General features: G+C 36.9%; 1 protein-coding gene across 6 annotated transcripts in view; it reads right to left on the bottom strand.

Moving 5' to 3' along the window:
- LOC115767955 (protein pangolin, isoforms A/H/I/S) overlaps positions 1 to 14810 on the bottom strand; it is a 71310-nt gene that overhangs the window by 30863 nt on the left and 25637 nt on the right. For all 6 annotated transcript variants that reach the window (XM_030712345.1, XM_030712344.1, XM_030712347.1 and 3 more), the window contains one exon: positions 9642 to 9753. In XM_030712345.1, coding sequence (XP_030568205.1) covers positions 9642 to 9753 — 112 coding nt within the window. The remainder of the gene's footprint in view (positions 1 to 9641; positions 9754 to 14810) is intronic.

Raw genomic sequence — 14810 nt, 5'->3', positions numbered from 1 at the left:
AAAAGGGGCACAGCTGGACGGACTGGCAAATAAAATGCCTCCATTGGTCGGTGATTCTATTTAGAAAAATGTCTTCTCTAACCTGGCTTGTAGCATATAATTCTATTATATATTGTATGTATAATCTATTGAATAATGAAGAAGACACTCGTTTTGTCGACCATTAATAAAATAAATAAATACATAAAAAAAAAGTTCTACCAATTAGAAATTAAGCTAAGAGCAATTTATCAAATGGTGTAAAATACGTCGCAGATACATTTTCATAAGGGTCTTTTAGATCGGGTTACACCCGAAACTTCGCCCATTCAACCTTTCAACCAGCTTTATCATCCATAACCCGTGGTTTTTCGAACATTACCATGATTTTGAGTCAAGAGCAAAAATCGTTCATACAACCTGTTATCGCCAATTTATCACTCCTGCGGGTGGAATTTAAACGAGAAAGTAAGGCTATCTTCGGCACGCCAAAGATCTAATACCCTTGCAGACCCAACCTTTTCATAATGCTTATAGTGCTATGCCCGTATCTAAGAAGCACAGGGAAAATAGTTAATGCCGAATTTTGTCAAGATACAAAAACTTAATTTTCGACCGATCGTTCCTATGTCAGCTATATGATATAGTGGTCCGATCTTAATAGGATTTTGCATATCTATGAGGACCTTAGTAAAACTAATAATTGCCGAGTTTGGTCAAGATATCTTTAAAAACAAAATGTTTTTTCATACAAAAACTTAATTTTCGACCGATCGTTCCTATGGCAGCTATATGATATAGTGGTCCTATCTTAATATGATTTTGCCTATACATATATGAGGAATAAAGTAAAAATAATAAACGCCAAGTTTGGTCAAGATATCTTTAAAAACAAAATGTTTTTTCATACAAAAACTTAATTTTCGACCGATCGTTCCTATGGCAGCTATATAATATAGTGGTCCGATCTTAATAGGATTTTGCATATATATGAGTAGTAAAGTTAAACTAATAAATGCCGAGTTTGGTCAAGATATTTTGATAAACAATATTTTTTTTTCATACAAAAACTTTATTTTCGACCGATCGTTCCTATGGCAGCTATATGATATAGTGGTCCGATCCAGCTGGTTTTCACACTGTTGCTGCGTGCAACAGAAAGACGGACTTCTGCAAAATTTCATAAAGATAGCTCTAAAACGGACAGACTAGTTCGCATAGAAACAGACAGATGGACATGGCTCTATCGACTTGGCTGTTGATGCTGATCAAGAATATATATACTTTATGGGTCGGAGATGTCTCCTTCTATGCCTTACACATTTCACCACAAAATTATAATACCCTCTGCAAGGGTATAAAAATAGCTGAAACACATATTCATTACGTTCATACTAGAGAAATTAAGTTTAAAGCAAATCGAAAACCTAGATTCTGCAAAAAGTGTGAATCACATCTTAGATGACAAAGGAGGGATAGATTTTCTAAAAGTGTGAACTACACCAAAGATCTTTGAAATTAATATTAAGGCCCATCGGTAAACAAAAAAGTCTCAAACAACCATTTTTCGCGATTTTTGCACACTTGATGGAGATTCCCCAGAAGCCGTCTTAGAATGTACCTTCATCTTCATCTTTTTGGTTTGGGCTTTGTCTTGTTCTCCAATCAGTCAGTCAGGACACACAGCTGTGTGTATAAAGATGATATATGTACAATTAATTGTATATGCATAATGTGTGGGCCCTGCTCAGAGTTGTACCAGTCGATATGGATAAGCTAGTAGGCAGTCATTTTGCAAACAAGCTTCACCGTGTGGGGTGATAAATCCTTCTACTTTATATGTATGTGTTTAAAATATTTGTGAACATTTGTCTGTCGCTACAAATTTGTTGTATCAGTTTCAGGGGACTCAATCGATGGCCCACTACGATAATATGCAGGTTCACATGGACGGGAAGGGCAGGTCGCCCCTTTCGTTCTTTGAAAGGCCATGAAGTAGATACGTAAATATGGGATTATTTAGTGATTTGTATTTCTATTCTCATGTTGTATTCATTTTAATTGAAAATTTGTTGTCGCATCTATTTCATGAACCGTTGAAGTTGTCCTTGTTGTTGTTGTTCCCCTTAACAATAAACTTCTCATCGTTGTTGTCATTTTCAAGTTTTATTGTACTAACCCAAGATGTATCAAAAAACGGGCACATAAGGAAAGGGTGTAGAGTGCGGTGAAGGGCTGGCATTGCCACAGCAATCACCCGCGGGCGAGTGCGTGTGCCGCATCGAACGCGAGAGGGAAAAGACAAGGGACACACGGTACGGATCTAGCGAAAAAGGATGTCATTATTATGTGGTCGTGCAACATGTTTTTATTCATTAGGCGTTTTTTATTTTAGATTTCAAGTTGAATGAGTCTGGCCGTATTAGTGATACCGATATCTTTTCCTCGCTGCTGCCCAACCCTTAATTGATACACTTTACATTTGTGATCAGCACCGAATATTCGATTCGACATGCCCATGAAACGATTTTAACCTCTGGCACAAGACCAATTATTTTATTCAGGCTTCATTGTATTAACTCATGCCTAATGTTATTTGTTTTCATATGGTATTTTTTTTTTATCAAATTAATTAACTAACAAGCAAGCTAATAAAAGACGTGAAATAATAGTTCTGGCGCTTAATTAGAGACTAACATTTTTCGGCTGCATTGAAAACATTTAATTGAAACTTTTAACTTTTACTTTACTTTTAACTTTTACAAAAAATAAAGAAAAGAAAATCAGTAAAGGGTATTCAACAGTGTGTAAGGTGAGATGTAACTTAATCCGCACCAATTCGCCAGCGTCACAGTGTCAACCCCGTCTGTCACTGCAAATGTCGTATTGAAGCTTATTGCTTTAAAATGAGGAAAGCCGGACCCATACCCGTTCCCGGTCCCATTCCCCTTACTCATTCCCGCTGCAGTTCCTTTTGTCAATGCGGCCATTTGTACTGTGAGTAATACTTAAGCTGCGCATATCATTACCGGGGCATCTAAAGAGACATGTGCCGATGACGATTCCGATTCCAATCCCGATCCTCATGAACGGAACGAGCTCTGGGCTCAGGGTCACCAGGGTTGATTACAATCCACCACCATAGGCCATGCGCGTAGTCCTTTTTTTTAGAGTGCCGTCCTGGCAGGGGGCGGTCACAACATTCGAGTATTGAATAGAAAAAACGCCCCCTTTACATCACATACTAATAGTCCAGCAATTAGGCGTTTATATTGTAACACAAACAGATTATGTCAAAATACAGTTTACACTATTTGTATTCCTTTTGAAATATAGTATGCTAGCCAGCTTGTTACTCAATGCTGCCGTGCCTCTCCTATAAGATGCCCATCATTATCTATTAAGTGAAATTTTAATAGAAGATATCCTGGATAGACCCGTTGATCTAGCCGCCCGTCTGTCTCTAAAATTGCACGCGACGGTCTCAATTATTTGAAAAACCGAGTGCTTCCAAAGTTAAAATACAGTCTCGACCTATTGCAGATCAAGTATTATTCACTCACTCGAAAATTGGCTTTGGCATTTCAACATTGGTACGAGTTTTGAATTTGGTCCCAATTTGCTGAGGTTCGATTTGCATTTATTCCAAACACAAAATTTTGAAGGCAATTATAACATAAATATTGTAGTGGGTATTACCCGGCCTTTACTTAGCCACGTTCTTATCTTTACTCTTAACATCCCTATCCTATCCATTCAGTGTGTGTGCAAAAAATGTAATATTAAATCAACGAAACACGTATTTTTTTTTATTTAAGTGCAGATTGATGCCGACCGGACAGAAGATAATAAAACTTTCCCATTAAGCTTGGGTCTCACTTTTAAAGCTAAGGGAGCGAATTTTGACAATAAGTTCGAAAGAGATCATTAATTTGTATACCCTGAACCCATTGGAAATGAGTAAAGGGTATAATGCTGTTGTGCAATTGTATGTAACAGACAGAAGTAAGGTTCTTTGACCACATAAATATATATATTATTGTTTATTATCAGTAGCCGAGTCGATCTAGCCATGTATAAACGCGTCGATCGTATAACCTATAAGACCTAGATACTTCAAATTGAATTGAGCGTAGGTACTCTCAATACCCGCGCACTATAATCGATAGCTTTGCCTGGTTTCCAAGCAATCAATAAAATTGATATCGAAATCCTGCTGTTAGAGCAGATCTCTTAGGTTTTATGGACTAGAGTTACCAAATTTGACATGTACCTTATACAATATTATATATAAATCAAGTATCTATCAGCCGCAGATTAAGTGCTGTTGGCTTCTTGAGAATATAAACAAGTAAGAGGTTCTAGTCGGGACCTCCCGACTATGGGATACCCTGAACCCTTTTCTTCCAACATCAAATGCATATATATATTCTATTTTAGAAGCTATATGGCAAGTTTGGTGAATCTAGCTATATGTCAAGTTTGGTGACTCTATCTCTTATTATTTACCAAATTGCCCAAAAAACAGTCTCTAGCTCTTATAGGTTCTGAGATCCTTGCGTTCATACATACGGACGGACGGACGGACGGACAGACGGACATGGCTAGATCAACGCGGCTATTGATGCTGATCAAGAATATATTTACATTATGGGGTCCGAGATGCTTCCTTCTGCCTGTCCGTACATTTGGATTTTGCACAAATACAATATACTCTTATACCCATTTTTAATGGGTTCAGGGTATAATAACAATAACAAGAAAGAGGTTCTAGTCGTGAGCTCCCGACTAGGGGATACCCTGAACCATCTTCTTCCAACATCAAATGCATATATATATATTTTATTTTAGAAGCTATGTGTCAAGTTTGGTGACTCTATCTCTATTTATTTACCAAAATTGCCAAAAAAAACAGGATATCGATATCGATTTTTATCGATTGCTTGGAAACGGAGTAAGTTATCGATTATCGGAAACAAACTCGATCTGCGCGGGAGCTAGGAGCACCTACATCTAAAATTTCAAGTCTCTAGCTCTTATAGGTTCTGAGATCCTTGCGTTCATACATACGGACGGACGGACGGACGGACAGACAGACGGATATGGCAAGATCGACTCGGCTATTGATGCTGATCAAGAATATATATACTTTATGGGGTCGGAGATGCTTCCTTCTGCCTGTTACATACATTTGGATTTTGCACAAATACAATATACCCTTATACCCATTTTTAATGGGTTCAGGGTATTATTTTATTATTATTTATTATTATTATTATTATTTATTATATATCGATAAATCGATATCGACATCCTGTTTTTTTTAGCAAATTGGGTAAATGATAAGAGCTAGAGCCACCAAACATGATATGTTGCTTCTAGAATATTATAGATATTTTAAGTATCTTTCATTTCATACCTATCGCCACCTCCCCGCTACCACCCCAGAGCTATAAATCAAGTTAATAACCCAACTTTTATTGCCAACCAATTTAAACCACAATTTAAATGCAATTGACTTTTTCAGAATACACAAATATTCTATGGTACAATAAGATATACTGTAGAAAATTTCATAAAAAACGGTTAAGAAAAACCAAAGTTATATGCAACTGCGCAATTGAATGGGGCAGCAGCTTTAAGAAATTCTGTATACATGTACACACACACACATTCATGCGCGTATGCTTCGCATTCTAATAGCATGGTAATTGCATCTTTTTTTTGTAATGTTATTTTATTTATTTTTTTTATCATAAGTACTTAATTGTTGGTGTGGCTGCTGAGTAGAGGCATAGGTGCGGTCAGACGCGAGTTCGAGCCCTACCGGGCAAAGTATTTTTTTTTTTTTTTTTGTTTTGCTGGTATGGCTGTTGAGTAGAGTCGACAGCAAGTAATGCGGCCAGTTGCGAGTTCGAGCCCTGCCAAGGGAACTTTTTTTTATTAATTTATTTGGTGTTGGAATAAGAGGGTTCAGGGTATCCCCTAGTCGAGAGCTCCCGACTAGAACCTCTTACTTGTTTAAGATGTTATGCAGTTGCAAAAATTAATATCAGATTTGACTTATTTGTATAAAAATCAGACATGTGAAAACTTATTGCAATTAAAACTTGAGCTTAAGAACTCAGAAATAAACATAAAGATTACAAAAAAAATTAATAATAATAAATTACCCGCCGCTTTACCAAATAATTTTTATGGAAAGCGGTTTTCATTATTTGGTAGCTACCCCCTCTGAAGTTGATCAATACCGAGCGAGACAGGCAGGCAGGCAGCTAGCTGAGATTTTATTGTGTTATTCAATTATTAGTATGGCACTATTGTTAAGGATCATAATGCCATGTAATCCGCAAGCAGCTCTTAAGTGCATGCCTTTTATTTACGCTGTTGGTTCCCATTAGATCCGACCAGCCGACCATTACCATTAGCAGAGCCCTTAAACGGCCAACCACCGCGAAACCCTGTTCGAGCACAGAAGCAAACACACAGAGGATGAAACGATGAGGGAAATTTGGCAGAAAGAATGGATGCTGTAATCGAGCATACACACGAAAAAATCGCATCATGTGCAATTATTATTTCATAATTTGTTTGAATTTCCCTTTTGAGGTGAAGGGTGAGAAAGTCAATAGCTTGCGGTTGGGTTACTCGGCTGTTGCTCGGTTGTTTGTTACCGGACCGTGCGCGTCCGAAAACTGTGATCCACTAATTGTTATACCCTTTGTTCAATGAAAATTGATAGGTAAAGGGCATAATGAACTTATGCAAATTTATGTAACAAGTTGAAGGAGGGCTCGCCAAGCCCATAAATCAAATATATTCTAGAATAGGAGAAGAATTTAATTCGATAAATGACTGTAAGACTAGCTTGGCTACAAAAGCCATCTAATTTTAATTTGGATTACAAATATTCGTATTTATAAATCCTTTCAATTATGAATGCCTCCAAAAAAACGAACACACAAAATATTAGCGAAATACCCTTAAGCTTTGATACATATACACATATGCAAATGTCATCTTAACGGCAGTTAAGAGTACCGAACAGGGTGTTTTCTAGTCAGCATGTCTTGGAAGATTTTTTATTGCTTGCTTACACATTTAGGGGGCTTATCGCATTCAACCATTACTGATATACTACATACATAATAATGAGTAACATGTTAGGACGTTGCTTTCAACAGCAATAAGTCTTAAAAACAATTGGGTTGTCAACATACAGAGTGTAGTCCCAGAGAGTCGCATTCAAACTATGTTTTCAGTGAATTTCAATATGCTCTCTATTTGTGATGTCAAAAATTATGACTTTCGATCTTTCATTCGTACTCGACTTACAAAGTCTTGTATAAGAGTTTACTTTCGCTACACAAATGTTAGATATGTCTATTTCGAAAATATATTTCTTAGTTCAAGTTTCTAGTTTACAACATTAAAAGAAACTCATGTAATTTTCTTCTGTTTTTATACCCTTGCAGAGAGTATTATTATTTTGTCTTGAGATGTGTAACGCATAGAAGGAGACATCTCCGACCCTATAAAGTATATATATTCTTGATCAGTATCAACAGCCGAGGCGATACAGCCATGTCCGTCTGTCCGTCTGCCTGTTTCTATGCGAACTAGTCTCTCAGTTTTAAAGCTATCTTTATGAAACTTTGCAGAAGTCCCTCTTTCTGCTGCACGCAGTACATACATATGTATGATACCACTGTATCATATAGCTGCGTAGGAACGATGGGTCAAAAAGTAGGTTCTTGTATGAATAACATTTTTGTTTATCAAAATATCTTGACCAAACTCGCAATTTATAAGTTTCAGTATGTTCCCTACATTTATGCGAAATCTTATTTACTTCGGACTACTATATCATATAGCTGAAAAACTTTTTGTTTTTCAGAATTTCTTAACCATACTCGGCATTAACTATTTTAAAGCACTGTGAGCATTATGAAAAGGTTGGGTCTGCAAGGGTTTTTAATTTTCGGCGTGCCGAAGATAGCCCTTCTTGCTCGTTATATAGTGAAAATAAGTTTAAGGCCGATCGGACGAAGCTTAAAACATTACTCCGACCATCTCTGAGCCGCATTTCTTATCCAAGGGGGGCACATTTTACGAAAACACGTCTCAGATGAATATTCACAAAGATCTTTGAGAATGAGTTTGAAGCCGTCCGGATGGTAAACAAAAAACTTAAATGAAACTTATTCCGCCAGCGTATTACTGTAGCGGGAAATGGCTATATCGACTCGGCTATATGTATATACTTTATGGGGTCGGAGATGTCTCCTTCTATGCGTTACAAATTTCACGACAAAAAGTTTAAAAACATAAAACGTTTACATTTTACACGGACGGGAACTGATTGAATAAGTTATATCTAAAACTTCTTGCAGAAAACTTGCCACGGGCAAGGTCGGGTAATATCGGCTAGTATGTATATAAGATACGAACGCCCACATTGCTTTATAATTTTTGATATATGCCTTTAAAACGGAGTATCACAATTAATGTTTCTTGTGCTTCGAGTGGTATACGAAAATACATATTTCTCTTCTTTATTTTAGTAAATTGCGGATCCATTCGTCTACAGCGGGACATTGCTAGATCGACTCAGCCCCTGATCAATAATATATGCACTAAAATCTTAATACCCTTTTTACTCAATACCAAGTTGTGTCTTTATTGGATTCAATTCGTGTAACAATTAAAAATGTCTTGCATCTGACTTATGTTCTAAGCACAGAAGAGGATTTTAATATGACCCTTGCAACAAGTTATATTACATTTAAGGCTTCTTGGATACTCCGCAATCCCCTCAAAATTAAAATTAAACTCTTAATAGAAATGGCCCTACGACTGGGTACATGGTGACATTTTACTGCCATGACATTTTAATGCCATGTTTAAGCCCTTAAATCTTCGTAAAAATAGAATAGAAGAATGAACAAAAAAACTTGATATTGTTATAATATATACAATTTATTTATTTAAAAAATATTTTCCATTCTACCTATTTAAGAAAATACTTCAAACAATGATTGCAATTTTCCAGACAATTGCCAAATGATTATCATATTCATGTCATTTTGGGTTCTCGACTTCGACTACATTTGCATTTTAATAGGCGAAAAGCGTTCAATTGGATTATTGGCAGAGTCTTTAAACTTAAGTGCTTTTTTCTCTTGAAAAGCAAGGATACTTATTATACCCTGGACCCTTGAGAATAAACGAAGCTCGATTCAGAATTTGAGAACTCCTAAATACTCTTTTTCCGCTGGGTTGAAAACTGAGCCAGCATATCAGCCAAATATATAGTACTCTATCATATTATTTCTTTAGGAGCCATCGGTCGGAAATAAAGTTATCGTATACAAACACACATTAATTTGTCGGAAAAGGTATTTAATCATCGTATATATCATCGTCATACCCTGAATTCTTGCTTTAGAATATCTTGTGTGTTCTCTGTCCATAGAGGGCGAGTCCCCGTCACGAATATATTTATTTAATTCAGTCTGAGATACCATCTTGTACCAGCTTCATACGCACACAAAGCTTTTTAATACCTTATTCACTCATTAAATGGGAAAAAAATTTCTTATGTTGACTTTTTCTTACTTTTGATTTGGACACATTAATGGAAAGAGAAAGTAACTGCTTACCTATTGCTTTAGGATCCAGCTGATAAGGAGGTATTCCACAATGTGCAGGCGGTGGTGTTGAAAGTGGGTCTCCGTTGTGACAGAAGAAAGGAGGTAATCCAATTTTATTTGCCTAGAAATAAATAAAAATGTAATTAGATGGTATTTGATATATTCAATGCGCTGTAAATATTTTTATTCATTCAATATTTTATATAAATTACAAATACAAACAATACGAAGAACGAGAAGAACGTAAATGCCAAGTGTGATGAAAATATCTTAGAAAACTGAGAGACTATTTTGCATAGAGCCAGACAGATGGACATGACTATATTAACTCGGCTGTTGACCTGATTTATACCTTTTGGTATTGGACATGTTTCCTTCTATGAGTTACACATTTCATGACAAAATTATAATAGCCTCTCCAAGAGTATAAAAAGGCGCTAGACGGGCTGTCCAGCTTGCTAGCTGGACCTTGACCCATTGCTAAACCCTCAAGTTTGCATTAATACAACATACAACAGCATTATGAACATTTCAGAACTTAACCACAACTAAATTGGGACGAAACAAATACTTAAGCGAATAGACAAATCTCTTAAAAAAACAATCCGAATTTATCCAATCTGAAAATGCATTGGTTATTTTCAAAGCACATGGACTTATAAAGAAGTAGAAGCGTCCCACTTCTGTTATTATGGGAGCTGACTTAGATACAATAAACATTCTTCATCATGTCAGCATCTCTAACAGGAACGATTAAGCTCGTACATACATTTTTAGAACATTGCGTCAGAATTACTACTCATTCAAAGACGAAAGGTCGTTGGACTTTCGTTGACCTTCGTGCGTTAACCTCCCAACAGGAGCAGTGCTGCAGCAACAAGCAAATAAAGACTGAGTGTGACTTCAACAGGGAGGCGGACAATTGGTAAACAGCCGGGCGTCCCATTACGTCACAGCATCTGCTCCGGCTCCTCGGTTCTCGACAAAGTCTATTACCTCTCAAAAAAAAAAAAAAAGTAAGAGGTTCTAGTCGGGAGCTACCCTCAACCCTCTTCTTCCAACATCAAATGCATATATACAAATCTTCTATTTTAGAAGCTATATGTCGAGTTTGGCGACTCTATCTCTTATTATTTACCAAAATTGACCAAAAAACAGGATATCGATATCGATTTTTATCGATTGCTTGGAAACGGAGTAAGTTATCGATTATCGGAAACAAACTCGATCTGCGCGGGAACTAAGAGCACCTCCATCTAAATTCAAGTCTTTAGCTCTTATAGGTTCTGAGATCCTTGCGTTCATACATACGGACGGACAGACGGACATGGCTAGATCGACTCGGCTATTGATGCTGACTATTTTTGGGAGATGCTTCCTTCTGCCTGTTACATACATTTGGATTTTGCCCAAATACAATATACCCTTATACCCATTTTTAATGGGTTCAGGGTATAATAAGAAATATTTTTATTTAAAAATAGTGCTTTTTCCTTCAAATTATACATTCCTATTGTTTTCAGTCATTTATCTAATATAATTAGGCAAGTTTAGTGATCTAGTCGGGCGTTCACATGTGGGTATATGCCAAATCACACGGCTCTGGCTTTAAAATTTGTGTGTTTGGAGGGAATAGGCGGAGAAAGTGAAATATTTCTATATTTTATAGTGTCTATATCTTATAGGTTTTCAGATATGCTTAAAAAAACAACTCAAACAAGTAAGAGATTCTAGTCGGGAGCTTCCGACAAGGGGATACCCTGAACCCTCTTTTTCTTACATCAACTGCATAAATATATTCTATTTTAGAAGCTATATGTCAAGTTTGGTGACTCTATCTCTAAAAGAGTACAAAAGTATTATATAGTCTGTAGCTTTGCGTTCTTAAAACGTATTATATTTTATTCAACGCTCTATAATTATAAAACATATGCGAGCACAGAAAACCATTGCCTCCCACCGCCCACTACCGCTGTGTAGGTTAAACACACTCGTGTGTTCGTGTATGTATACATACACACATAAATAAATACCTACATACTTGTATGCATGCATATTTGTAAGTTTGCTTCGTATTATCACTGATGTTGTTGTCGCCGTGGTACTTGTTGTGGCTTGATGAATAAAACTACAATAACAGCATGCAAACAACAACAACAACGAAAACAACAGCAACAGCAACAGCAACAACAACAACAACAATAATAATAATAACAAGCAGCAGCGGCTACAAAGCAAGCGAGTCAGTGAAACCGAAAATATGCCTTTGATGTAGCCGCCGCTAAACGAATGTAAAAAGTGCCGCCAACGCCGCGGCTTTCCCACTGTTTCAAGCGCTCCCCCCTGCTCGACGGTACCTCCCTCCCTGACCTCTCCGCTCCCGCTGCCGCCCACCGCCGCCGCCACCGCCCATGGAGCTGCCGATAAACGCATGTGTGTGTTGATTCAACGACTGTTTGCCGTTTCTTTTTTTTTGCGTCATTTGCAATGTGGTTGTGTTGCCCTATAATCTGTATCCGTTGAAAATGGATAAAATAGGGTGTATTTTTAGAGTGTGTACCCATCGGATACTTAACTTTTTGGATACCTTCCGGCAAGCTGGAGCTTTTTAGAGCTGCACAAATTTGAATATCATATTAATGTCCTTCAAATTTCATGAGGATCGAATAACAAACAGAGACAACAATAAATTTAAGCACCTGCCAAACTATATTATTGAGGATTTTGTAGTACACACTATTATGGATCAGAGTAATACCGTACGAATACATAAATTCTATGTAGCGGGTTTCTAAACGCCATAAGCTCACAGTTGTTGTTGTTGTCAAAAAAACATTGTTTTGAAATCGATATTTATTGATTTGAAGTGAAGTGAAGTAATAAGGCATAAGAGTGCCAGATTGAAGCGACGGGCAGACAGACGGAAAACGTATCTTTGATGCCTATTCACAATCTCTTTATATAAAACTGTTTGTCCTGACTGACTGACTGATTGATTGGTGATCAACGCAAAAACCATACCGTAAGAGCTAGGAAGTGGAAATTTTCAGTGTAATTAAGAAGGGGTTTTGGGATATTCCGCCCGCATGTGTGGAAAAAACGTTTGTATGAAACTTTTTTGTTTATAGCATCCGATCGGTCTTAAACTCATTTTTAAAGATCTTTGTTCATATTTATTTGAAGGGTGTTTCGCACTTTTTGGAAAATCCACTCATCCTTGGAGGAAATGGGGGTCAAAGATTTGTTGGACGTCGCCCAAGTCGCGCTTAGTCATTTTCAAGGATCTATATGAAAAATCTTTTGAGACGTGTTTCACATTTTTCGCAGAATCAAAGCATCCTTAGTGCAATTCAAAGATTTTTTTGGTGACGCTTTATTTTCATCCGATTTGCTTCAAAATTATTTTCAAAACACTATATAAAAACTTAATGAATACGTGTTTCAACGATTTGGGAAATTCCATCCGCAACAATAATAAATTGGCAGAAAACGTCTGTATGAAAGTGGTTTGTTTACCGTCCGATCAGTTTCAAAATCATTTTCAAAGTTTTTTGAGAACATTTATTTTATACGTGTAACGGGCAAGGCCGGGCTATACTCGCTAGTTTTATATATACACATTCTGCTTGTTACATTCACTTGCACAAAATTATCGTAAGCTATATACCCATTTTCAATAGTAACTTGAGGCACAGACTTGCGTTCAGATACATATAACAGACATTTACAGGGCATTCTTGAGCTATTCAAAGTCAAAACGATCGAACACAGAACATTTCTAGGAGGACAAGTTCCGATACTCATACATGCTAAGCTATGTAGCAACGGGAATAGATGGTATCTCCAATCTTGATCAACTTCAACAGTAGAATCAATTAAATCTTCGTTCTCGTATTTGATACGTAGATCATGTTATTATAAGCCATAGATAGGTCGTTATGTTTTATGTTACCGCTCTCTCATAAATAAAACCGAAATCAATTTAAATATAAATGATTTTCATAAAAAATTGCATTGCCTTTCTTAAATAGTTTTATTCTTTAAAGGATTGACATAAGATTCCAACTTAAATTATAATTACTGGAGCTGTAGGCCATCAAGCTAACCTTTGAATAGTAACGGGAGACATATAAGCTACATCACTTGTAGGCACACCGCATTAAATATATTCTTAAGGTCAATCCACTACGAACAATACTGGAGACCTCTTTTTAAAACAAGAATTAAGGAAAGGATATGGCACTCATCAGAGAAAATAAATTTATTAAGATGATGCTGTAAGAATGAAATTGGACGCCATTGTCTAAAAGTGAACTGCAGCGGAAGATTTGGGGGTTGTTTTTCGTCTCTCATTAAAAAGGCACGTCAGCATTGAGCATTGAGCACTCAGCATTTTGGGGGGTTGCTTGTTGCTCCTGTTTAGGATTTGTAGTTGTGGTAGTCGGCGCGCTTTTTAGATTGCTTCCTGGATTCGGAACACCGCACGCATACTACTGAAAGGGTCTGTGTGTGTGTGTGTGTGTGTGTGTGTGTGTGTGTGTGTGTGTGTGTGTGTGTGTGTAGTGGATGTAAGTCCGTTGATTATGTTTACATACGTTAGTCAGAAAGGGAGAGAAAGAACGAGAGTCCATTTGTATGTACAACGAGAAAGCCTGAAAGTTCTACCACCAAAGCACAGCGAACCGATAGCTGCCGACATCAGATACGGCCCAAGAGGGTGGAGCAAAATGCGTTCCATACTTTGGGGGTGTTGCACTGCGCTCTAGACGTTGATTAAAGAGATTTCAATTGAAATATTTTTAATGCAGTAAAAAATATGTACAAGAATTGTATAAAAAAAAGCAATCGGCACGGGATGTTTTTCTTTAATTTTTTTTTTTTAACTTTGAATTCCTTTTAACTTTTCCGTAATCTCTTTACGAGCTAAATCGACTTAGTTAAATACATGGATTATCTGTGCATAAGTATTTGATACATTGTCAAATATTATTTCGTAAGCACAAGTTTATATATTGAAATTATACAGATATATACATATATATAAGTATAATCTGATAGGGCTCGGAAGTATTCGACCTGCAAGGGACGAGAAGGGGTTCACAAGTTTGTCCTGAACATACTCAATAGCAGAAACTTTGGCAAACTGTCGCTAGAAGCCCACATCGAGCATGTAACAGC

Source organism: Drosophila novamexicana, unplaced genomic scaffold (genome assembly GCF_003285875.2).
Source record: "Drosophila novamexicana strain 15010-1031.04,08,12 unplaced genomic scaffold, DnovRS2.1 tig00001515-arrow-arrow-pilon, whole genome shotgun sequence".
Taxonomy (NCBI): Eukaryota; Metazoa; Arthropoda; class Insecta; order Diptera; family Drosophilidae; genus Drosophila; species Drosophila novamexicana.
This window is presented reverse-complemented; position numbering and strand designations above follow the sequence as displayed.